This window comes from Anolis sagrei, chromosome 1 (assembly GCF_037176765.1).
Source record: "Anolis sagrei isolate rAnoSag1 chromosome 1, rAnoSag1.mat, whole genome shotgun sequence".
NCBI lineage: Eukaryota > Metazoa > Chordata > Lepidosauria > Squamata > Dactyloidae > Anolis > Anolis sagrei.
In genome coordinates, this window is record NC_090021.1 from 195,851,329 (window position 1) to 195,877,259 (window position 25,931).

Sequence of the window (25,931 nt, forward strand, 5' to 3'; positions counted from 1 at the left end):
CAACTAGGAAAGTGTGTCTTCTTTGAATGACTGCTGAAGGAGGTCAAAAACTGAAACTGAATCCAGACAAAGTTGCTTATTATCAAGCGTCCTAACTTGGATTTGGAGGTGCACCAATCAAGATTGTTTTTGTCACGTATGGCTGCTCCTGGAAGTGTCCCTTAAAAAGGCCCCGTCTACACTGCCATATAATGTAGTTAACTGCATTGAAGTCATACAATGTAGACTCATACAATGATTTTAATGCAGATAAACTGCATTATATGGTGCTGTGGTTGGGGCCTGAATGACAGCCTAGGCAAAGATGCTTGTAATCAGTATTGGCTTTACTCTTTCCTACAATTGGAGGGAGGACTTAAAGATGTGCACATGGTGGTAGTCTCAAGACTGGGCTTCTGCAACAAACAGTATATTGGGCTGCCTCTGTGCCAAGTTCAGAACATGGCAACCAAATTGGTCACGGGTACATCTAGGAGTGACCATATTACACTTGTACTGAATCCACTCCACTGGTTGCTAATTAGCTTCTGGGTAAAGTACATAATAAGTAGGTTCTTGTGGGTTTTTTCGGGCTATAGAGCCATGTTCTAGAGGCATTTCTCCTGACGTTTCGCCTGCATCTATGGCAAGCATCCTCAGAGGTGTGAGGTCTGTTGGAATTAGGACAATGGGTTTATATATCTGTGGAATGGCTGGGGTGGGGCAAGGAGCTCTTCCCTGCTGCAGTTAGGTGTGAATGTTTAGCTGATCACCTTCATTAGCATTTGAAGGCCTGCCTGAGCCTGGGAAATCTGTTGCTGGGAGGTGTTAATCTGTGCCTGGTTTTTTCCTCTCTGTTGTTTTGCTGTTATAATTTTAGAGTTTTTTAATACTGGTAGCCAGATTTTGTTCATTTTCATGGTCTCTTCCTTTCTGTTGAAATTGCCCACATGCTTGTGGATTTCAATGGCTTCTCTGTGTAGTCTGACATGGTGGTTGTTGGTGTGGTCCAGCATTTCTGTGTTCTCAAATAATATGCTGTGTCCAGGTTGGTTCATCAGGTGCATCAGGTGCTCAGCTATGGCTGACTTCTCTGGTTGAAGGAGTCTGCAGTGCCTTTCATGTTCCTTGATTTGTGTTTGGGCAATGCTGCGTTTGGTGGTCCCTATGTAGACTTGTCCACAGCTGCATGGTATACGGTAGACTCCTGCAGAGGTGAGAGGATCCCTCTTGTCCTTTGCTGAACGTAGCATTTGTTGGATTTTCTTGGTGGGTTTGTAGATTGTTTGTATGTTGTGTTTCCTCATCAGCTTCCCTATGTGATCAGTGGTTCCCTTGATGTATGGCAGGAACACTTTTCCTCTGGGTGGATCTTCATCTTTACTCTCATGGCTTGTTCTTGGTCTTGCAGCTCTTCTGATGTCTGAGGTGGAGTATCCATTGGCCTGGAGAGCCCAGTTGAGGTGGTTCAGTTCATCTTGGAGGAGGTGGGGTTCGCAGATTCTTTTTGCACGGTCTGCCAAGGCTTTAATGGTGCTTCTTTTTTGACTTGGGTGATAGTTGGAGTTTTTATGTAGATATCTATCTGTGTGTGTGGGTTTTCTGTAGACGGTGTGACCCAATTGTTGATCTGGTTTGCGGATGACTAGGATATCTAGAAAAGGCAGTCTTCCTTCATTTTCTTTTTCCATGGTGAACTGGATGTTTGGGTGGATGCTGTTAAGATGGTCCAGGAATCTGTTGAGTTCTTCTTCTCCATGGCTCCAAATGGTGAAGGTGTCATCCACATATCTGAACCATATCGTGGGCTTTTTGGTTGCTGTCTCCAGGGCTTGTTCTTCAAAGTGTTCCATGTAGAAGTTAGCTATGACCGCGCTGAGAGGGCTCCCCATAGCTACTCCATCTTTCTGTTCGTAGAATTCATTGTCCCACTGAAAGTAACTGGTGGTGAGGCAATGGTGAAACAGAGCCGTGATGTCTTCTGGGAACCTCTGGTTGATGAGTGCCATGGTGTCTGCTACCGGGACCATGGTAAATAGAGATACCACATTGAAGCTGATCAGTTTGTCGTTTGTATTTAGCTTGAGATTGCTGATTTTTTCTATGAAGTGGGCTGAGTCCTTGATGTAGTGTGTAGTGAGCCCAATATGGCTTTGTAACTGTGCAGCAAGAAATTTTGCTAGGTCGTATGTGGGGGATCCAAGGGCACTCACGATGGGTCTGAGTGGGGTGGAGTCCTTATGGATTTTTGGGAGTCCATAAAGCCTGGGTGGATGGGCTTCCGATTTACATAGCTGTTGTCGTATGTGCCATTGGATCCCCCACATACGACCTAGCAAAATTTCTTGCTGCACAGTTACAAAGCCATATTGGGCTCACTACACACTACATCAAGGACTCAGCCCACTTCATAAGGAGGCGAGAAGTACGGGATAGAAATGCTAATAATAATAATTATATATATATATATATATGGTTTTATATATGCTGTGTTATTTTTCGTTCACCACCTTGTTAAATAGGGAATGGAAGGTAAGAAATAGACTACTGCAACACTCTCTATGTGGGGTTGCCTTTGAAGACGGCTCGGAAGCTTCAATTAGTCCAACGTTCGGCAGCCATGATACTAACAGGAGCGGCACGCAGGGAGCATACAACCCCTCTGTTGCGCCAGCTCCACTGGCTGCCAATTTGCTACCGGGCACAATTCAAAGTGCTGGCATTGGCCTATAAAGCCCTAAACGGTTCCGGCCCAAGTTACCTATCTGATCGCATCTCTGCCTACGAACCCACTAGGACTTTGAGATCTTCTGGGGAGGCCCTGCTCTTGATCCCGCCTGCAACACAGGCACGGCTGGCGGGGACAAGAGACAGGGCCTTCTCGGTGGTGGCCCCTCGGCTGTGGAACGCCCTTCCCATGGACATCAGATCGGCTCCATCATGGTATTTCGGAGAAAAGTGAAAACCTGGTTATTTGAACAGGCGTTTGAATAGGCAGTGCAATGAATATAGGAACGGAACAATGGATGACGAGTTTGAATCATGTTTTCAGTTATGAGACGCCAGTGAATATTTATTGTGTTAATTGCTTAATCTGTTATTGTGTTAATTGTTTTTAAATATCCTGTTGTTGTTAGCATTGCATTTTTGCTGCTATTGTTGTTAACTGCTGTGAGTCGCCTAAGGGCGGAGAACAGCGGTATACAAATAAAGTAAATAAATAAATAAATAAATATATTTTAAAAACGGTAAGCATTTAAAACTCAGCCCCCCCCCCAAATCCCACCCACAACCTCCCCAGCAATGTGCCCCAGCAGTGCGCCCCAAATGCCTTCTGGCACAAAAAGGTCTTTACGTGCAGGGATGAAGAATAGGAATCCTCCTCAATTCTACCAGTGCTTATACCTTCCACTGATATTATCAAACAGTTGTAAATGCTTCAGCTTCACATCATGCTACAAGTTGCATTAAAGTCTGCTGGTAAACGAAACCTTTGGAAGAAACCTCCAGAAATGCTCTGCTATTGTTCCCCAAAAATGAGCTGCAGAATCTCAGGTGCACGATGCTTACAAACAGCATGATGCTGAAGTAGTTGATGTGGTATCGAAATTAACAGGTTGCTTTCTTCCCTGGGGAAGCTCATTTTTCACTCTGCTGTTTTATCTCCTGCACAGCTGCTGGAAAAGACATCTGGGCAACAGGCTTAAATTGTCAGATGCAGCTGAATTAGTCAGACTGTTGCCTTCACCCTCCCAAAAAGCATTTTTTCTTTCTTTTGCAAATTATTATGTCTAACAGCCAGAAATTAAATCAATAATATTCAGGACAAACTCCCCCCACCCCTGCTAGTTCATATAACCTTCTTCCTCATGGGTGGTACACGCTTTCTCTATTTTAAATATGACATGGGCTTCTTTTAAAGCCGTGTGGATACATTTGGAGATCTATGACAATTAACTAAATGAGAAAATAGAGTGCTTGTAATTAAGATAATCAAGCTCTGAGAAACCCACCCTGCTAATACTAATAGCCATGCAGCTTTAAGCTGTACATTAATTAAACCCTGGATAACTGTTGCAGTCACTCTCGGGCAATTTGGGGGAAGGGAATGGGAATGATCTGTCGTGAAGACCAAAAAAAAAAAAATGCTACTAAAGCACATCAAGCTGTCACTGACTTCCTTTAGAAAGATTATTTATCCCTTTTAATAAGCAACTGCTGCCAGTAAGATTCCTAAAGTGCTTTGACCTCATGGCCATGATCCTGTAAGAGCAGCCAACATGTCTGCAATTCTGGTTGGAAATATTGATGCCACACTGCCAACAGCAACTTGTTGAGAGATATATGGGGATTAGATGTACCATATAGGCTACTGTACAAGTCAATTTCATGCATAAGTTGAGAACAGGTTTTGAGGCCAAAATTATGAATTTTGATATGAACCATGGATAAATTGAGGATAATTCTGCAGAGAGGAGAAAGCATCAATACAGACTTGAGGGCCAGGCTGCCACTGCCACTTCCCTGTCCAAGTATCCAAAAAGTGAAAAGTGTATCCGTGACAAAGGAAGAAGAGAGTCAGTGCTTCTTTGAAGCTCTTCTGGGGCAGAATAAGCTTTTACCTTTTGTTGGGTTTTATCCCTGACTGCACAAGTCTTCAGTCCTCAATGAGTAGCGAGACTAGATAGGATTAGAGTGAGGAATTCCTTCCCCACATTCCTATACATCCTTATCCCAGAAGAGGCTCTGTCTTCACTCTTTTTCTCTTGCCACTATCTCCTACTCCCTTTGAAGATGTAGCAATGTAATCTCTGTGAGGGATGAGGTAACTTCCTCTTCAAAGGTATTTTTATTGCCCTGGGTTTGGCCATGTGGTCATTCTCCATTTTGGCCCTTCTCTTCTGCCTTTGTCTTCCTTTGAGTGAGGAGGCATTTAATCTTTCTCCAGACAAAATGTAGCTGCATGGACATTTCTCTTATTTTTATCCTTTTACCTTCCTTAGAAGTTAGCTTAGTAACTAGTTAGCTCCAAGACCCTCATAGAATGGATTTCTTTTTTACTTCAATAAACATATATATATTTGGAACCTAAAGTTGTGACCCTCCAATCCTGATCCATCTTCTTGAACTGAATCTTATCCTGGCTCACTACACATAAGTTTCTGCTGGTCATGAACTATGCTTCTGGCACTTTGCTATCTTTTTTGTGGAATCACCCCAAGTGAGGGTTATTTTGAGCTGAACAGCTCTGATACCCAATGGCCTTCACCCATCTACTCACAAAATGGGATGGTTCCTTTCTTATTAGAATTAATATACAGTATACACATTAACTGTGGATAAATAGACCCAGGTTTTTTTGGAGTACAATTGAATTTGTTTTGAAGTTTAGTTGCTATTCAATAAATACATGCATTTCATGTTATATTCTTGCTTTTACCATCAAAAAGTTTCTCCTAAGGTTCAAGTGAAGTCTTCTGTTCTTTCACTTAACCCTATTACTTCTAGTGCTGCTCTGTAGAGCAGCAGAAAACAAATTTCACATTTTCCCATCTGTCATCCTTTTAAAAACTAAAGAAAGCTATTATGTCCCTTTTTCACTTTTCTCTTTAATGGCACAGGTCACTTATCCTCCTTTGGGCCAATTAACCTCTCCACGGAAATATTAGATTTTACCAGCACTTAGAAGTCCCTTACCTGCAATGACATCTTCACCCATTAAGAAATAGCCAACCATAAGGAAACTTTGATCAGCAGGATTTTTGGACTATCTATTAACCCAGAACATCTGGAGGGCACAAAATGTAGTGTAATTACAAAGATGCTAGTCTATAGATTATGTTTAGTTATACCACTCCAGAGATATTGTGAAAACATATTTTCTGTCCCCTCCTTGACATATTTTCTGCAGTAAAAGGGGAAAACTGAAAGAAGGGACGAGAGACCCTGAGGGTGTGACAAATGGCAGACAATGATGTTTGGGAATCCTATAAAATTATCTGAACGAGGTGGCCAGATAACAAAATAAAAGCTTCACCAGGTAATGGCACAACAAAACGAATCCACAGGTGCCTCAAAGAGATAGAATCTCCAAAATAATGTTAAAGATACAGGGAATTAGATGTGCTAGGATGAACACAATCTTAAGCAGAATATACTTACAGATAAAGCCGTCTCCAAATGATCATAAATGGGTGCAATATCTTTATTACTGGTACATTGCAATCCAGCCACTGGAGGCGCTAGGAAGGAATAAACAGACCCAAAGGACCTATTTAACCAGCAGCAATGGCTTTTTTACATTGTTAAAGGAAGTCCCCCAGCTGTGAGTTTGAAGATGGAAGCCATGAAAAGGGAGTGAAATTGCATCTTTTGTTAGTTAGTTTGTTTCCTTTCAGAAGAAATCAAAGAAAAAGAGGAAATGCACTCAAAAAGATGCTGATCAAAGGAAACCTGGATTGCTTCTTTCAGGGTCTCACGTCCAGAACAGAGAGGTTATGGGAAGGCCAAGGCTCTTACTTGGATAATGATTTTTTTGCTGAATGGGATACCAAAAGGCGATTCCTTGAAAAAGTGTCAGAAAGACTTTTGTGTGTATTCATTACATAGGTGCAACACCTGGGTTAAAGAGGGCCAAGAACGCAATGTGAAGGCAGGGCAATATGCAGAATATTCGTTTTTCAGTGGTAGAGTCTCATGCATGGTTTGACCATAGCTCAATTAGGGGTGGGCAAAATGCAGTTCAGCAGATGTGGAAGTGCAATTTTCAGAAATCTTAGCCAGCTTGGTGAAAGGTGGTGAATGGTGCTTTTCTTCAACATCAGAAGACTACATTTTATTCAGTCCTGGGTTAGACATTGCTGTGTCCGAATCTGTAATCTACATACATTACAGCCCCTAATCCGCAGATTTGATATCCACAGTTTCACTTGCCAATGCTCCAAAAATATCACCCCCAGACGTTGTGTGCCTCTTTAGCTCCTTCAGTGTGATTCATGTTTCTGGCACTCGTAAAGGTAAAGGTTTCCCCCTTGACGTTAAGTCTAGTTGTGTCCGACTCTGGCAAGTGGTGCTCATCTCCATTTCTAAACCAAAGAGTCAGCGTTGTCTGTAGTACCTCCAAGGTCATGGTCAAGATTGTTCACTAGTCAAAATATATTTATTTACATTATTTTCTTTATTTTATCCCACCTTTCTCCTTATAGCGTCTCACAGCAGCTAACAATATAGGGTTCCTTATACAGAGTTCCCAATTATCCATTGTTGCAGGTATTTGGAATGTGTGTCTTGGAACATATCTTCTAAAGCTATATATTTCAGCTTTCCTGACTGGGTGCAAATTGATACGGAAAATTGCTGACAACAGAGACATTTTGGAGAAATCTTCATGACATCAAAAAACAATGAAAGTCTTACAAGTGTTATTCAGCCAATCAAAACATCATTCCTACTTTGAATTCCGAAGTCCAGAAAGAGGCAATTTCCCCCCTTGCTCAGGTCCGTAGCCAGGATTTTGATTCGGGAGGAGCTGAGTTTGATTCGGGGGGGGGGGGGGGGAGTCTGAGAGAAAGAGGGTCTACCCTAGCAAACCATTTGTATCATTACCCCAATACCCCCATGCATATGGGATATATTGAGCATGGTGATCAGATCATGATATGAATAAGCATAGCAGTTTAAATAATGTACCAGTAAGGCATTCTCATGGATTGGGTGGGGGGGGGGGCAAGCCCCTCAAGCCCCTCCTGGCTACATGCCTGCCCTTGGTGGCTTTATTTAAATACTGCCTGCTCCAAAGAGTGTCAAAGGATACCAAGTACTCAGATACCTACTGTGTTCTTCGTTGTAGTTCTTAGTTTTTGATTTCCAGATATTTTGTAATTCTTCTTTGAAGACCCAGCCAATTTGATTAGGGTTGTTGTGACTTAAAGCCCAAAATGTCTAAAGCACACAGACATTGAGAATCACTGTTCCAATATCTTAGCCACCCTTCCCAGTTTTGTGTCATTTGTAAACTTGATAAGGATTTCTTCAAGTTATGTGTCATCTGTGTCATTGATAAAAAAATAGTTGAGAATAATTGCCTTGGGAAGGAACCCTGAGACACTCCACTTGAGACCTTCTTTCAATTTGAAGTGCAGCCAGTGATGATGACTCTTTCAGCACAAATTACCTGCTAATTATGGATACACCTGACAGTGCTCCCATGTAGTCCACATTTACTCAGTTTACTCATCAAACCATCATGGGGGACCTTATCAAATGCTTTTCTGAAATATAGATAAATGACATCAATTTAGTAGATTGTGGTATTCCCACCATCTATTAAATTAGGGGACAAATGGAAAAAAAATATCAGTTTGGCTCAGTCGCTTTTGTGGGAGTTGGCTGTCTGGCTGCAACAGTGTGAAGTTAGCTTTGAACTGCATTAATTTTTTTTGTGTATCAGGAGCGACTTGAGAAACTGCCGGTCGCTTCTGGTGTGAGAGAATTGGCCGTCTGCAAGGACATTGCCCAGGGGGCACCCAGATGTTTTGATGTTTTACCATCTCTGTTGGTGGCTTCTCTCATGTCCCCGCATGGGGAGCCAGAGTTCACAGAGGGAGCTCATCCGCACTCTCCCCAGATTCAAACCTATGATCTCTCGGTCTTTAGCCTTGCTGGCACAAGGGTTTAACCCATTGCGCCACTGGGGGCTCCTGCATTGAATAATCAGTGTAGATGGGGCCTTATGTCCCTTCTACACTGCCATATAATCCAGTGCCTTTCCACACAGCCCTATATCCCAGAATATCACAGCAGAAAATGCTACATTATCTGAGTGTGGACTCAGATAACCCTGTTCCAAGCAAATATTGTGGGATTTTCTGCCTTGATATTCTGGGATACAGGGCAGTTTGGAACAGAGGTGGCCCTAGGTAATTTTCAACGGTAAGCAAACAGCATTTTGCCCCCCCCCCCCCAAATCATCGATATATATTTTCTGTTCGTCGTGGGAGTTCTGTGTGCCATATTTGGTTCAATTCCATCATTGGTGGAGTTCAGAATGCTGTTTGATTTTAGGTGAACTATACATCCCAGTAACTACAACTTGCCTATGTCAAGGTCTATTTTGCCCCAAGAGTGCCTCAAGAGCGCCCCTGGGCAAAATCAACTATACTCCAAATGCTTACTTTGTGTAATGGGTTGAGCCGCCCCTGGTGTGGAAGGACCTCCAGATTATCAAACCAGATAATCCCACATTATCTTCTTTGAACTGCCATATGATCCAGTTCAAAGAAGACAATCTGGGTTTTATATGGCAGTGTAGAAGGCGCCTTAGATCCCTTCCAAAGAGGCCCTATATCCCATGATCTGACCCCAGGTTTTCTGCTTTAAACTGTATCATATAAGTCCACTTGATCAGGGACTACTTGACCAGGGATCACTTTGACCAGGGACCACTTTCCAACATTAATACCAAAAGAGTTACAAATCACTTTTTGGTCAACTTTAAATTTGGTTTGGGGTGCTGATTCAGAAAATTGCATTGGATATATGACATTGGAATTAGTTTCTGATTCAGAACACATGCCATCAGTGACAGGGAAAAACTGGCAGGCAGCATGATTTTTGTCCTCACAGCCCACTGGTGGTCCGCGGCCCACAGGTTAAGAACCACTGATCAAATGAGACAGAAGAACCAGTGAATAACTGTAATGATATTCTATCTTGTCTATTTTCATGCATGATGAGATCATGCACAAAATACCTGATGAACACATCTCTAAAAATCGGTTTCCTTCTCCTTTAATTCCAAGGAGATTCCATCCATCACCACAAGAACAGGTTGAAATTGATCTTCATAGCAAATTCATGATGAATTTGCCTCCCGTTTATAACATGTTATTTGTGTCCTGCTGTCATGAGACAGCAACATCCAGCATCACCTTTGAATGGCGTTAGTCTAGCTTTTAAATATTTCTTCATAGGTATCATTTGCCCTTTGGCAGCATTTTCAGAGCTGTTCCTTGAAAGCTTCCCAATCTATCAATATAACAATATACAATTTCAGTATGGCAATATGGAGCAGAAGTGCTTCTTCTTTTGCAAGAACAGTATAACTCAATACAGGAAATTCTCTGTGATGTGAAACATTAACTTATACGTAATTGGATTGAAGTGTGCACCCTATAGCGGAATTCAGAAAAATCTAATAGTACGTCTCATCTCCTTTCATTACATCTGGCAATAATTCAGTACTATAAATTTGATAATATAGAAGATGATCTACACAAGAAAAATGACACAATCTATTTCTGAGGAAAACACTACAGAAATGATGACTAAATACAATAGGGTTTTACCCCCTTAATTTATTTTCCCAGATATTTTTTTTAAAAAAAAGATCAGCAAACACTTTGTCCTCATCCAATGTGGCTGTAGCTTAGCTTCGTGCTGCTCTAGTTTATATTTCAGGAAGGAGTGACAAATAGTAAAGTGTACAGGACATTTTCATTTTTAATCTTTTTAAAACATTTATATATAATATATATATGTATGTATAAAATTTGATTAGCAGCTTGGCTGGCACCCCCGTGACCCCTAGATAATACTGTTCAACTAGAAGAAAGCACTTTTAGACAATTACGCTAGATAAAACAATATGTACAATTTTGACAAATAAATACATAAATACAGCCATTCGTATATAATGTTACACCAAAACTTCAGATAAGGTCAACAAGTTTTTGTTAGGCAATTACCTCTTTTCCCTTTTGGGAATTGGCTTTCTCTACATGTTACCTATCCCAAGAAAGGATCAACTGAGCTGTGGACTCTTAATGACTTTGGGCTCCTTCCAGCTTGTTTATTAGGAATATCTCTAATGAAATAGTTGTTCAGAAGAGCAGACATTGGAAAGCTTCCTGACAATATGTGCTTTGTCTGTTTATATTTCACCCCCAAAAGCAAAGATGATTTTTGTTCGGACAGTGGTTACAATGATTTAAAAGAATGGTCCCTTCACATATTTTCTCCAAATGTCTTTCAAATAACATATCTTGTTTTCCTCTAGAGCAGCGTTTCTCAACTTGGGGGTCAGGACCCCTGGGGAGATCACAAGGGGGTGTCAGAGGGGTCGCCAGAGACCATCAGAAAACACAGTCTTTTCTGTTGGTCATGAGGTTTCTGTGTGGGAAGTTTGGCCCAATTTTATCGTTGGTGGGGTTCAGAATGCTCTTTGATTGTAGGTGAACAATACATCCCAGCAACTACAACTCCCAAATGTCAAGGTCTGTTTCCCCAAACTCCACCAGTGTTCACATTTGGGCATATTGAGTATTTGTGCTAAGTTTGGTCCAGATCCATCATTGTTTGAGTCCACAGCTCTCTGGATGTTGGTGACCTACAACTCCAAACTCAAGGTCAATGCCCACCAAACCAGTATTGTCCGTTGGTCATGGGAGTTCTGTGTTCAGTTCCATCATTGGTGGATTTCAAAATGCTCTTTGATTGTAGGTGAACTATAAATCCCAGCAACTACAACACCCAAATTACAAAATCAACCTCCCCACAGCCCCCACCAGTATTCAAATTTGGGTGTATTGGGTATTTGTGCCAGATTTGGTCCAGTGAATGAAAATACCAGATATTTACATTATGATTCATAACAGTAGCAAAATTACAATTATGAAGTAGCAATGAAAATAATTTTATGGTTGGAGCATTAGGAAGGTTGAGAAACACTGCTCTAGACACAAATGTAAAACAAATACTGGCTATTGATTCTTTACCATCTTATTTTGACCAAACATTTCTCTGCAAAGGAATTTCTATTGAAGTTAAATATTCAGTGTACAGTTTTCTGTTCCAACTTCAGTTTTTTGAAAATAATTAAGAAAATATACAAATCAGTTAAGCTGTAAAATGTCTTCTACATTCAAATATCAGGGCACGCACCATGCTTAAGGCTCTGGAAACAGACAGAAAGTTTGCTGCAGTTCCATGCACAACTAAATGTTACACTGCTAGCTGACTATGGGTATATGCAGTGGGATAGAGACGGAATTGATGTAAAATATGTACAGTACTTGCCACGATGGATATTTACAAATCTGTCAAAAGAACAAAAGTGTGTGTTTGGGGGGAGATAATGCCAAGCATTAATGCAAAATTAAGGGAAATGTTAATTTTAAAAAGTCTGGGCTCAGGCAGATGTTTGCTCAGTGCTAAGAACCTCTTATTTTCCTAGGCAATGAGGTTAATGTTAGATTTTAATGACTTTACTATGACTGCCACATATTGGGTATTGCTTAGATTCTCTCCTATGTTTTAACACTCCATGACATCTCCAAATATGGTTCAGCGCATCAAGTATTCCATTGAACCTTATCTAGCTTCTGGGTTATTTCTTCTCATAACCGAAAGGCATATAGTGGTGTTACAACACAATCCAAGAGTGTGATATAAAAACAAGGGTTCCAGAGCTCTAGATTTTACTGGGCTTCAGCTCCCAAAATCCCTGATGGTTGTTGATCCCAAGCGGGACTTCTGAGTTGAAGCTGAGTATCACTGTTGGAGAACACTACACTGCAAAGTATTCAGTTATAACAATAATGTTTCTGTGCAGATTCAGAGCAAGATGTAACCGAGATGATCAAAGACTTATGATGAAAAATTGAGGGAGCTGAGTTTATTTGTTTGGAGATTAGAAGATGGAGAGATGATTTGATATTAAATATCTGGATAAGGAGCTCCTGATGGCGAAATGGGTTAAACCCTTGTGCTGGCAGAACTGCTGACCAAAAGGTTGGCGGTTCAAATCTGGGGAGTGGGGTGAGCTCCTGTCTGTCAGCTCCAGCTTCTCATGTGGGGACATGAGAGAAGCTTCCATAGGATGGAAAAACATTCAGGCGTCCCCCTGGGCAACGTCCTTGCAGACGACCAATTCTCTCATATAAGAAGCGACTTGCAGTTTCTCAAGTTGCTCCTGACATAGAAAAAAAATCTGAAGGAATGTCATATAGAAGATGGAGCATGTTTCTCACCCACTGACAATGCTTGGTCTTCACTGGACTTCTCCTCCCCCTCTCCTCTTGTCTTGCTAAATCTTTTTTTTTTTATAAAATTCTACACATGTTGGGGTTCCCCTGAGCACATTGTTTCTTTCACAAGGTATTCTTGGTCATCAATCCAACCAGGCATTGTTCCTAATGCAGCATGCCTATTCCTAGCTAGCTACCACTGGTCCTAGTTTGAACTGTATCCTCCCTCTAGATATGAGTGCCTAGCAGTTTAATTCATTCTTTTACAAAATTCTGATGTGATGGGAGGAGTCCCCGGTGGCGCAGTGGGTTAAACCCTTGTGCCAACAGGACTGAAGTCTGACAGGTTGGAGGTTTGAATCCAGGGAGAGTGCGGATCAGCTCCCTCTGTCAGCTCCAGCTTCCCATGCAGGGACATGACAGACGTCTCCCACAAAGGATGGTAAAACATCAAAACATCCAGGCATTCCCTGGGCAATGTCCTTGCCGACGGTCAATTCTCTCACACCAGAAGCAACTTGCCATTTCTCAAGTCGCTCCAGACACAACAACAACAAAAAGATGGGATGGGATATTTGAACAGTATTTTAACAGCATAATCCTATACATATTTACTCAGAAGTAAGTTGCACTGAGTTCAGTAATGTTCAGTTATTGTCAGTTAAGCTAGTACATGACTCTTTAGCTCACTCTGCATTTAAAATAGACCTCCTAAAGCAAGGTAACTTAAAAAATCAGGTTGGTGGTTTCTACTGCCTTTGTATCATTATCATGAAAAAGGTAGCAGAACAGCTGTCTTTTGCCTTGGGTGGATGTTTTGTCAGCTGTTGCTGGTTAAGTGAGAGACATTTTGCTCACTTCATCATAGAGCTAATGCATGTAGACATCCCCCAGTGTCTCGAGTGATCTAAAAGCTCTCTGTATGATGCGTGACCTGTGGTGGGACTCACTGAAGCCTCACAGGATATTGGACTCTAATACAGTAAAGGATATTCATGAGCTTACAGCTTGATCCAGTTTCATCTCTACGAACACGACTTGAATATGGATGTCTTTTTCTATCAAATTGCAGATATGTATCAAAACAAGCTATTTGTATTGGTATGGTAATGATTAGCGAAAACCACTCTGATCTGTTCTTCTGCAGGCATTTTGCACTACGTGATTCTCCTTTGAGAAGTAGTTTCCATTTGAGTAAATGGTGCCCAAAGAACGTAGGATACATTTAGCAATTCACCTCTTCCCATGTTCATAGTGAAACTCCAATTGACTTTAATCTTTAGTCTCTGTACATAGACCATACATGTTATTGAGTAGCTAACTAGTTTCCAAACAGTGACTGAAAATACTGCAGATTTCAGTAGATGTTCCAAGATGACACAACTGTAACAGACAGATGAACAGACAGGATATGTTGAAATATATAGCTATGCAATATTGCATGGTATTAGGAAAAAAATAAACATTGAAAGCAATAGGAGTTGCATCTTTTAAAAGCAGGACATATTGAACATGGCACTCATAGATACACTTCAAGATGTATTATCCATATAATTACTAGCAACTCTGACTAAAATAAAATGGGATTATGTGAACACAATGTGGGAGTAGATAAGCTATTTCCTGTTTAGTAGTTCTGAAATTCAGAACTTAATTCCGCAAATTATTTTCACATTTAATATCAGATGTCTATGACCAGGATAGTGAGATTTTTAAAAGCAAAAGATGATGCAATATTTTCAGAAATTCTTGATTGGTCTATCAGGTGTTCTGTTTTTCTGACGGTTTTGCCTGCTCTTTTCACCAGCTTGAACTGGATGAAAAAGAGACAAGTTGGTCTCCGGTTGGGCAGAAGGAGTGAGCAGGAGGGCTTATTAGAGGAATCTTGACAGAATGGCTGTTCTTGGCGGTATCACACAAGGTGCCCCTAGACCTTTGGAGAAAAGCATGAAAAGAATGTCTGGCTTGGAAATAATGGTTGTTTTCAAGGAACTCAGCTTGATTGCTCAACTGAACTGAATAGAGGCGAGAATTGCCCTCTCTCTTTTCTTACCATGTGGGGACAACGGGAGACGACTAATTGGCACTTTTCATGTACAGTCCATTTTCAAAATGTTGGCTGATTCTAAAACTTCCATGTTTAGGGTTTTTTAAAATGTTGGCTATTGCCCATGTTATTGCCTTTGCATTGCATTATTCCAAGGTTGCCAGTGTGCCTCTCAGATTGTGCTGAGCGCTGGCTTCCTATGTTATTACAAGTCAGTACTATCGGGAATGGCACACATGGAGCAGTAAATAGAAAAATGGGATTCTTTTCAACCCACCCCTCTTTCGCTGGCTCTCTATTTCGCTCATGGGCATTGTAATTGTCAAAAACTCTAATTATGGTTATATCTACAAAGCTCAGTTCTATAATTCCAGTGAGTAGCCTTTCCATAATTGATAATTTCCTTGGGCTCTTTTAAAGACAAACTTAAAAAAATTAAACAGATGCGTTTTTAACACTGTCATAGCAGAAGCGTTTGCTGTGGACTTTCTTATATTTTGCCAAAGGCTTTCATGGCCAGAATCACTGGGTTGTTGTAGGTTTTTTGTGCTGTATGGCCATGTTATGGAAGCATTCTCGCCTGAAGTTACACCTGCATCTATGGTAGGCATCCTTAGAGGTTGCCTGCCATAGATGTAGGTGAAATGTCGGGAGAGAATGCTTCCAGAACATAGCCATACAGCACAAACAACCTTCAACAACCCAATTTTTTATATTTTTGTCCGGTTTTACAGATGTTGTTCAATTAGCCCATTTGTTTATTTGATTATATTGCATATCTCTTCTTACGCATATGGAAATCCTCCTGATGTTTTAATATTGTCTGTACAAATGTAAAAAAAATGGTACTGTTAAGTTTTTGGTGAATAAACTGCTCATTAAAAACTGACATTTCATTTCAAAAAGGGAAATTAATACCATTTATTATCTTTACAAATTTTAATACATATTTTTCCTTCTTGTGATTCAGCATGCTTTTCTGCCACATGCTTTCTGCTTTATCTTTTAACACTGAGTTAATATATGGATTTGTTTTGAGATCTTATTTTGCATTTCATTTGAGGAAATGAAAAAATATAAATGAATTGCTACATTGTGGGGGTATAGGTATTAATCTCTGCAAGGACACATCAAACTATATAGGTGTTCTGAATTAAATCAAACTGTGTCCAGATGGAATAATCAGAGATACATAGTCTAAGCTGAGCAATATGAGATGAAAACCATGGACTGAAAGCACAAATGTATTGTTGATTTTTTTTAAAAAAATGGATTTCAAGGGCATCTTTTTGCACAATTTTAGATGCTGCACAGTAGAATCTGGAAATACAAATGTCTGATGTTTGAGGGTTTTTTTAAGGGAGAACTATGTGATGGAAATCTATAACAGGCCTTTTGGAACCCTGGCATGATTTCTGAAAAAAATCTCATGTTTGTGCTAAGGGATAAACACCATGCCTAGAGATCTTGTAAAGGGAGATCTATGTGGGCCACAGGGCAATGTCTCAGTAGCTATGTCTCCCATTATTAGTATCAGCAGGAAGGGCCGTAGCCACACAAAAATTTCGGGAGGGGTTGAAATTTTCGGGAGGAGGGGGGGTTGAAAATTTTGCGGGGGTGGGGGTGGGGTGGTTGAAACCTGCCTCCTAGCTCATGCTGAAGCAAAGAGCACAGTAGGAGGCAGAGCAGCCTTCAATAGCCTGCAGCTCTGCCCCTGTCAACCACTTCCACCAAGTCTAGCCTTTTTAATGAAGGCATTCAACACACACACACACAACTTGGTTGCTTCACTACATCGGCTATTGCTGCAAGTAATGACAGTGTGAATGAATTGTCAATATTTGCCTGAGATAGTGCTTGCAGTTCTGGAGGGACTCTTAATTTTTTGCATTTCATAGACTTAGCATGGGGATTTGGTTAACCAGTTAAAAATTCATGAGTAAACCAGGTTTTTAAAAAAATCTGAAACATTTCGGGGGAGGTGGTTGAATCCCTAACCCCCCCCCCTCTCTACAGGCCTGTCAGCAGGGACCTCCAGGGATTCTTGGGAGGTCTCTGCAAGTGACATCCTTGTGACACACCCAGCTACAAGGAAATGGTTGAATATGTCTTTCTTCATCATCTTGCTCTCTAACAATACAGTAATGAATGGGTTAGAGTAAGGTTGTACTGCTTTTGTTTTTTGTTGTTAAGGGGAGGGGATTTTGGTTATCATGTATTTGGAACAGAACTATGACTTCCACAGTGTAAGTCCTACTTATGTCATTGTAATTCCCCAACCAAATCTTCAGTGATCACTGAAAAAAAAAACTTATATGGTGAAGAAGAGCATACTGACATTCTTTAGCTTGGAACATGCACATTCAGTTCAGTGAGCATAAGGCTTCTTTTTTTTTTTTAAACAAGAATCTGAAGGCAATGTGAAACAGCTACTTGGACATTTGAATTAGCCACCCGAGTCTAAGAAGACAGTTCCTATTCCAGAGACAGCATGGGAATGGATTAGAGAACTTCTTGAGGCAATTTGTTCTCTTATGTGATGCCATGACACTGAACAAGACAGATGATATTATGAACAGAGCCTACCATTTATAAACCAGAGGTTGAAGCTCCCAAGACCAACCAAGCAAAGCATATCAAAGACCTTCCCCTCCTGGAAGTTAATTTCCCATTGCTGAATTATATCTGTTTATACTCAGATGAAAAACAAGAACAACCAACAAAACAAAAAAAACCCAAAAGAAGTATTTACATCTATAAAAAGTCCTAACATCTGAGATGCTTCTTGCTTGACATGTCATTCCAAATCCTGTGCATCTCCTCAGGCGATATCTGATGCACTGTGATAACACGCCGGTATCGACACAGGCTGTATGCCATCTTCCAGTGATTAAAGCCACTGTTTTGGAAAGGGTGGATGCCAAGCTTCCGCAGACAGAGTCCCACGTACACATCTTCAAGATGAAGAAGTCTAGTGTGAAGAGATGTTTTGTAAATCATTTCGGCCACATCAGCAGAAAAAATGTAGCCAGTGCCTGAGCAAAACGGTGGGTAGTTGCTGTCAGGATACAAGTCCCTAGGCATGTACCATTTGCTACGGGCGTCCCTGATTGGGCCTCCATTGATCACATAGCCAGTGAAGTACCGCCTTCTTGGCTTAGTGTTGGGTTTAAGCAATTTGTAAATGAGGTTGTCCATATTTACAAAAATATCGCTGTCTGTTTTCATGATATACTTGGCTTTTGAACAAAAGGTAGCCACCCACCGCATTCCCATTAAAGTTTTCAGAGTCAGGTTGTGATAGGAGTCAATGAAATCTTCCACAATAATGTCATGGAAAATTTGACTTTCTTGCTCCACCATCTGGTTTAACACAGGGTCTGTGTTTTTCCCCAAAAGAAAAATAGTGGAGATTTTAATTCCTTTGAAGTTGTTCTCATCTCCCCAGGTCTCTCGAATGGCCTGCCTGGCATCAAATTCTTTATGTGTTGTGCTGATGAGGATGACCAGAAAGGGGGCATTCTTCTCACACTTCTCTGGCTCGTTTATGAGGAAATCAAACGAATGAGGATTTATTGGCCGAGTCCTGATATTGCCAAAGGAGACGTTTTTTCTAGCCATTGAGATGCTGTCATATGTTTTGTGAACTGTGTAGGATGAAGTGGGACGAGTTATGCTTAAGTACCAAAGAGCACTCGCCCAGCACACAACTGTCAGGACATACAAACACGAGACTTTGGAAGCCATTGTTCTTGGTGCTCTTCTATTCAGCAGAATGAATGAGTACCCACTTTACCATTACCACCGCTTGGCTCCACAGAGGCAGCATGTTATTTTCCGGGCCTTAAAGTTCGACACAGAAAAGCGTACTTATTCATGGAGACCACTGAAATGATTTAAAGCCCAAATGGTGTTTCTTCACTTGATTGGCATGAGCCTCCATGGCCTGGGGTGATGTGCTATTTCTGAAAAACAGAAAAGATTTGCTTTATTTTGATATTTGCAATTATTTGAAATGATAACTGATAACTATCAAAGATGTTACTGTATTTTGAACAACAAATTTATAATAGAATACTATAAATGCATATTATATGCATATTATATGCATATCATGAATATGCATACATATTTAAAAATAATAGCATATTTTAAAAGTATTTAAAATGGCTATGATTTTAGGAAGCTGAACCCTCCCTTTTAAAAGCAATGGTGATACATTATTATTGCAAGACTTCAGGAATTTCAAACCAAGTACCTAGGAGTTTTACCTTCTGTCCCATGAACCACCATAATGGCTTATTTCAAGACTCAACACTACCAGAAAGGGAAAGAGAGGAGTACCACTAACATTAGCTCAACTAGCAGAGATAAGAACTAAAATGCTGATATTAGATTTGTTAAATGACTTTTTAAAAATCAGAATGCAAACGATAATTTTGCTCAATGAAATGTATGGGCCCTTACGCCAATAAACGATATGGGGCATAGGACAAGAACATGTTGCCTTACAACATTGTCTGCACTCTCCATCAACATTTTTCCTGCTATCATCTGTTTTTCATCCTATGGTTGGCAGGTGTTATGCGTGGTGTGAAGCATGATAAGCAGCAACAAGAACATGATGGAAGGAGAAGAAGAAGCTTGTGCTACCTTTCATCATGTTATTGAGCCTCAGGTTGGAAACGATTGCATGTAGAATGAGAGAAAGAGAACAAAGAATGGGCAAACAAGAAGATGGCAGGAAAGAGGATAGATTTTCTTTTTCATTTTATCCACAGCAAACTGCCTCATATCCACTGTATTTTTCATACTTTTGGGGTCTCTTTTTTGAACAGGGTATGCAGCTATGGTTTGATTTCATATATGTGGGTAAATTTTGCTTTCTTCTTTGTATTCATCACTACGTTTCAATTTTATTTCTGGTTCTTGAGTGCAGCTTTATTTGATCACGCCACCATTATCTATATTAACAGCTCTGCTTTTGGAATTTGTGAGTTCAGGCAGTCTCCAAGTTACAAACATTTGACTTACAAATGACTCATGGTTAAAAACGGGGGTGAGACAACAGGAAGTGAGAGAAATCTACCCCTCGGAAGGGAAATTCACCCTGAAAAGAGTTATCATAAGAAATAGGTTTCTCCAATGAAGCTTTATCATCTATCCTTGTTTCCACAACATGTCAAATCTTTCAAAATTCAATTGTCATAGAGACAGAAAGTGAGATGAAATCTTCTGAACAGGGGCGCAGGCAGCAAAACAAACACCACAGAAGGCTTAACCTTCCCCTATGATATCCAAAGGTAAATATTAATATCTATTTGGTTGAAGCTACAGTAAAAAAGTACCTGTTGCAACTTACATACAAATTCAACTTAAGAACAAACCTACAAAATCTATCTTGTTTGTAACTTGTGGACTGCCTGCACTATATTTCTTCTATACTAAAGCACACTTTTTTCTTTATCAAAACATCTCTAAAAATGCTGTGCATCTTAGAATTTTATGTATTTTTGTTGTTGGTACTGAAATCAGTTTGTCTCTTACAATCAATGGCATTTTACAGTTGAAGAAATACAGTATTATTTTGATGGGAGATATATGGGGTGCTGATTGTTCTTCAAGGACTCTTTTTTCAGATTGTAGGGCACATAGGTTAAAATCAGGGACCTTGGCGGGAGAAGGAGTAAAGTCAGATGTCGATATCGATATATATATATATTTCTTTTATTCCAACAAAAGGTTTTTATTAGAGTACTTATTTAACATAAATTTAAACAACATTGTAGCATTAAGCTCACACTTAAATGTAAAACATAGCTGATTTGTGTTTTTTAAATTAAAAAAACAGCTTTTTAGTGTTCACGTAACACAATTGCATTTTTACACTAAGCTTCCTACTTCTGAATGGGAGTCATATAAGGCCCTTCTGATCCAACAGACCTTTTATTTTGAATTATATTTGGAATGGTGTTATTTTGGCTTGGATGTGATTAAAAAGGCAGAATTTAAAAAAGAAATGAAAATACAGAGATTCCCATAATTCTTTGTGGCTCTCTCAACCTCTTGAAATCTTTGGATCAATACCTACATTAAAAATCCAGTAAAAAAAGGAAATGCCACCTAATGAATTGTTGTTGTTATTCTTGTTCTTATAATTGAGTTCTATATTTAGAATTTGGCCTTTGCTTTTATGTGTGCAAACTAAACAAGTGGGACTGTTAAGCGTAGTTTCTTTTTATGCTATGAAAAAGATGTTGACACTTTAATTATTATGATAGAAGTCAGAGTTCTCTTAAGTTTAAGGACTAGCGAATTATTTTGAGATACTGGTTTTTTAAAAGACTGTACTGGATGTATATGATGTGTTTATGATTTAGCACAAGGTGCTTAGCTTAAAAGAGCTATGTAGGCTTTCAAAAAATGTTCAAACACAGTCTAAACCAATGGTTCCCAACCTTTTTTTGACCAGGGACCACTTGAACAGGGACCTCCTTGACCAGGGAGCACTTTGACCTGGGACCATTCTCCAACATTAGTATCAAAAGGGTTAAGAATCAGTTTTTGGTCAACTTTATATTCGGTTTTGTTATTTGGGGTGCTGATTCAGAAAACTGCATTGGACAGACCATATCAGGTCTAGTTTCTGATACAGAACATATGCCATCCAGTAGTCTCTATCTGCTCGCCCACAGAAAACCATATTTAATAATCTAGAGCTGATGTGGTAGTAGTAATCTTTTGTGGGTAGTCAGTCTCTCCCCTCCCGACATCCCTGTTGTCTCGGCACTATAAGAGAGTTTTGTGAAACCAGTCACTCTTGTTGCTGCATGCTTTTGAGGCAATGGTGTGGTAATGGTGAGGCTGCAGACCTTATTTACCATTGCTGTGGACCACTGGTGGTCCACAGACCACAGGTTGGGAACCACTGGTCTAAACGGAAACACATCTGCTTGTACAGTATGATCTCCTTATCTACAGATTTTATATCCATGGTTCCACTTATCCACACTCCAAAAAAAATATTCCCCCAAGTGTTTGTGAACTTCTCTAGGGAACTCCAGTGCTATTCTATGTTATGCTCCTGGCTCAAGCATTGTCAAAGTATAAGGCTTACTATTATCAACAGTAGCAGACACCCATGGTGTATGTGTTGGAACATATCCCTGTGGTTTGGGGTTTTACCATACATCACATTTGTTCTTTACTATTAAATACACTTGCAAATTTATATTTGTGTCCCCTTTTCTATCTATATTTGTATAGATATTTTAAGATCCGCAATTCAATTTACACATACTAGAAATTTGTAACCACTCGAATAAACAGATCCTCTCCTTCTCTGTAGCTCTTCCTAAGTATGCTCCCTCTATGCATTTTTTAAAAGGAAAGGAAAAAGATTGGTTATATGGTCCTAACTTTTACCTTCAACATATCTACAGGTCATAGCAAAATCCACAACTTTGCCCCCAAACCTGCCCTTGACTTATGCATAAATTTGATTTATGCATGAGTATATATGGGAGATGACAACACTGATCCACTAAGTTTTCTACTGTTCAAACTAAATGACAGTGGGATTTCTCAAGGATTTCTGGTAGAAGTCTTTTTCTCAACCCTACGTGAAGATGCTTCTGTTTGAAACTGGTATCTTTAATATGGCAATGGATGTCTTGTCATTCAGTTACAGCTCCACCCGTGCATACTGGTTAGCATTCTCACAGTGAAACATCCACATCTTTGCACAGCCCCCCTCATTGCTTTTCAAAAACCATGTTTAAAATTTTATCCAATTCCATGGAGTGTAATAGGTCATCCATGATTACATCAATCATGTTTTGTTGGAGCAATAACTTATAAATTGTGTCCCAGAGGCCTTATAAATGGATGCAAATAACACATTTCACCTTCAGTTACCATAGCCACTCTGATTAGTTTTTAGCATTCTTGTGCTAGACTTGCCTGCAAGCTCGCTCTGCAAGTTTCCTGTCCTCTAGCATGTCTTAATTTATTTATTTATTGAATTTATATTCTGAAATAGGATTCAAGGTGACTTACAATAATTTTAAAAAAATTATGTTAAAACATTAAAACATAAAATTAAGCTTAAACTTAGTCAAGCAGCTGCACAGGTTATGTATCCCTTACCTGAAATGCTTAGGAGCAGAAGTGCCTTAAAACATCAACACAGTGAGACCCTCTCTACTTTTAACTCCTTTCATTTAGGGCAAGAACACCTTTCAATGTCATTTAACAAATGTTTTATTATGCCAGCAATAGAAATAGTGGCAAACACCAGGTTAAGTTGCAATTATGCTGATACACACATACTGAGAAATATTGTGGAAGGAGGTTACTATATCTTCTCATGCAATATCTCTTTGTCCATCTGCACAATAGCAGCCCAGGGGCCTTGGTCACAATGCTACTGTGTACCTGCCGTGACAAATTCAGGTAAGGAGGACCTATATTGGGGTCAGAAGTTGCTCAAACTCTCCAGAGGGCGATTGTGATCAGAACCACATGCCCCATTTGTTGTTGTTCTGCCAGACGATAAGGGAGATGGAGGAACAACCTATACCCCACTCTCATTTCCACCAACGCAAACTCCACTACAGTCTTTATTGGATTTAAGTTAATATTTCTCACTATGTTGGTTATATTATCTCATTCTTATTCTCAGCACTTCAGACAAACAATTTTCTCAGCTTCCCATTGAATCTTTGTTATGCTCTTTCCTCAAACGTGTATAAAGATGCTTAGACGCAGGCAGGCTTTGGTTGTGACTTTTCCAACAGGATGACAATGGCCTTGATGATACCAAAGCCTATCTTCACAGCAACATGGTTTTCAATTAATCTATGTCAAGATGACAAGGGCTGATACTAATGTGCAGATACAAGAAGACACGAAACCATATTTAGACTGGCTGGGGTATTAACTCACTGAACTGGATAATGAACCAGCGTCTCATAAATCAACAAGTTATCATGAGCAACAAACAATGTGAGCTTTTTGACATTTACTAGACATTTCCTACGCTTGGGGTTTTCAAACTCATCCTTCAGAATGTCTTCACATAGATCTTTAATTTAGTACCACTTCGTTCCAAACAGTAGAACTGTGGCTGTAATACAAAAGGAGTCCCGTCTAGCATATAGACAAATATAGATGCAAGGGGATATATGCGGGGGCTCTCCTTTTTACACCACCAAAGCCAGAGGATTATGGGGCTTTTCTTTCAGTGTTCATCCCTTCATGTCATGGGGTAAAGGTGATATCTGTTGGTTTTCTGTTGGTTTTCTTTACTCGATCCAGCCTCTAACCTTATCTCCTGCACTGGTAACCTAGATATTACCTAGAAAATGACTTTGCCATGTTGAAGGAGGAAAATGATTTTACCATGTTCTCATTTTCTTTCATGTTGTAAACTTTGCCTTGTGTTGTGTTGTATTCCCAGATGACCACAGCATTGGCGGGAAGGGATCTGGGATCTGGGAAGATGATACTAGGAGCAGGGTGAACTGTGATTCAACTTTTTTGATATGCTATACCTATGAAGGGAAATCACATCTTCTGGAATCCTGTTGGCATTTTAAGAAAGTACAAGTTTTGCTATGGAAGTGATTGAACATTTGGTTCACGGTACAATGTCTAGGTTCAATTAAAGCTTATGGAAATTGAACTGTGCATGGAGTGCCATTGTATATACAGATGTATATTATGCATATATGTGCCTTACGCACGATAAACCAGTGGTTCCCAACTATGGGCCATGGCCCACTGGTGGTCTGCGAGACCTAAAATAAGGTCTGCAGTTCTAGATTATTAAATATAGTTTTCTGTGGGTGAGCAGATGGCAACGACTCGATGGCATATGTTCTGTATCAGAAACTAGAACTGATGTGGTCTATCCAATGCAATTTTCTGAATCATCACCCCAAATAATCAAACGGAAACTAAAGTTGATCAAAAACAGATTCATAACACTTTTGGTACTAATGTTGGAGAGTGGCCCCTGGTCAAAGTGGTTCCTGGTAAAAAAAAAAGGTTGGGAACCACTGCTATAAACCAACAGGTTGTTCATTTGGTTACCACTCAGTGCTGTCTTAATGCATGGGTACACTGGGCAGTTGTTCGGCGGGCCCATACTAATCTATGCACAGACCAGAATTTAACACTAATTTTCTGATCATCCATCTCAACATTCAAATCTACCACCAACTTAGTAGAAGGAGAAAAATATAACTTGTAGCTAAAAGTTGGTATGTTTGCATTTGCAAGAGAAATTTTGCCTCTTTTATTTCTTGCAATGTTATGGAAGCAGAATATTATAATGAATTTGCAGGGCAATTAATGGCTGGGGATCACAATTGTTGACAGTGTTGATTTCCATTAACAGAAGCAGCACCTCCATTGTTTCTGTTCCAGGAATTCTATTGGTGTAGTGAAGGTTAGAGGAAGTGTAAGAAAGTGAAGTGAGAAAAAGAAAGTGCAGACTTATTACATGTTAGAGAAATGCAAAAACAATTCTTTGAAACATGTTTTGAATGGCGGACAGAAGAGGAAATGAGCTGCAGAGAGAAAATGAGAGGAGGTACCAATAAATATACATTTATTTTATTGATAATTTACATTTTTACTCCTGTGAGTGATTGTGTTGGGCAAGGATTGGTGCACTGTTTTGCCAGGGGACCTACAACACAGTTAAAATGGCCCTGTCCCCAGTCGCTATCTTAGTTATACAACATGGCCACTCAACATAAGGCTTGATTGGGACAGTAAATGCAGAACTCTACATGTGGACATCTATCCTGGACATTTACCTAAGTTTTGACAAAAAAGGTATGCAACAGCTACAGCTGTATAGGCTGTTGGTG

At 40.0% G+C, this 25,931-nt stretch overlaps 1 protein-coding gene across 7 annotated transcripts in view; it reads right to left on the reverse strand.

Moving 5' to 3' along the window:
- Positions 1-16,654: 16,654 nt before the first annotated feature.
- Positions 16,655-25,931, reverse strand: part of B3GALT1 (beta-1,3-galactosyltransferase 1) — a 391,634-nt gene continuing 382,357 nt past the window's right edge. For all 7 annotated transcript variants that reach the window (XM_060778436.2, XM_067471829.1, XM_067471826.1 and 4 more), the window contains one exon: positions 16,655-19,016. In XM_060778436.2, coding sequence (XP_060634419.1) covers positions 17,818-18,798 — 981 coding nt within the window. In that variant the 5' untranslated portion in view covers positions 18,799-19,016 and the 3' untranslated portion in view covers positions 16,655-17,817. The remainder of the gene's footprint in view (positions 19,017-25,931) is intronic.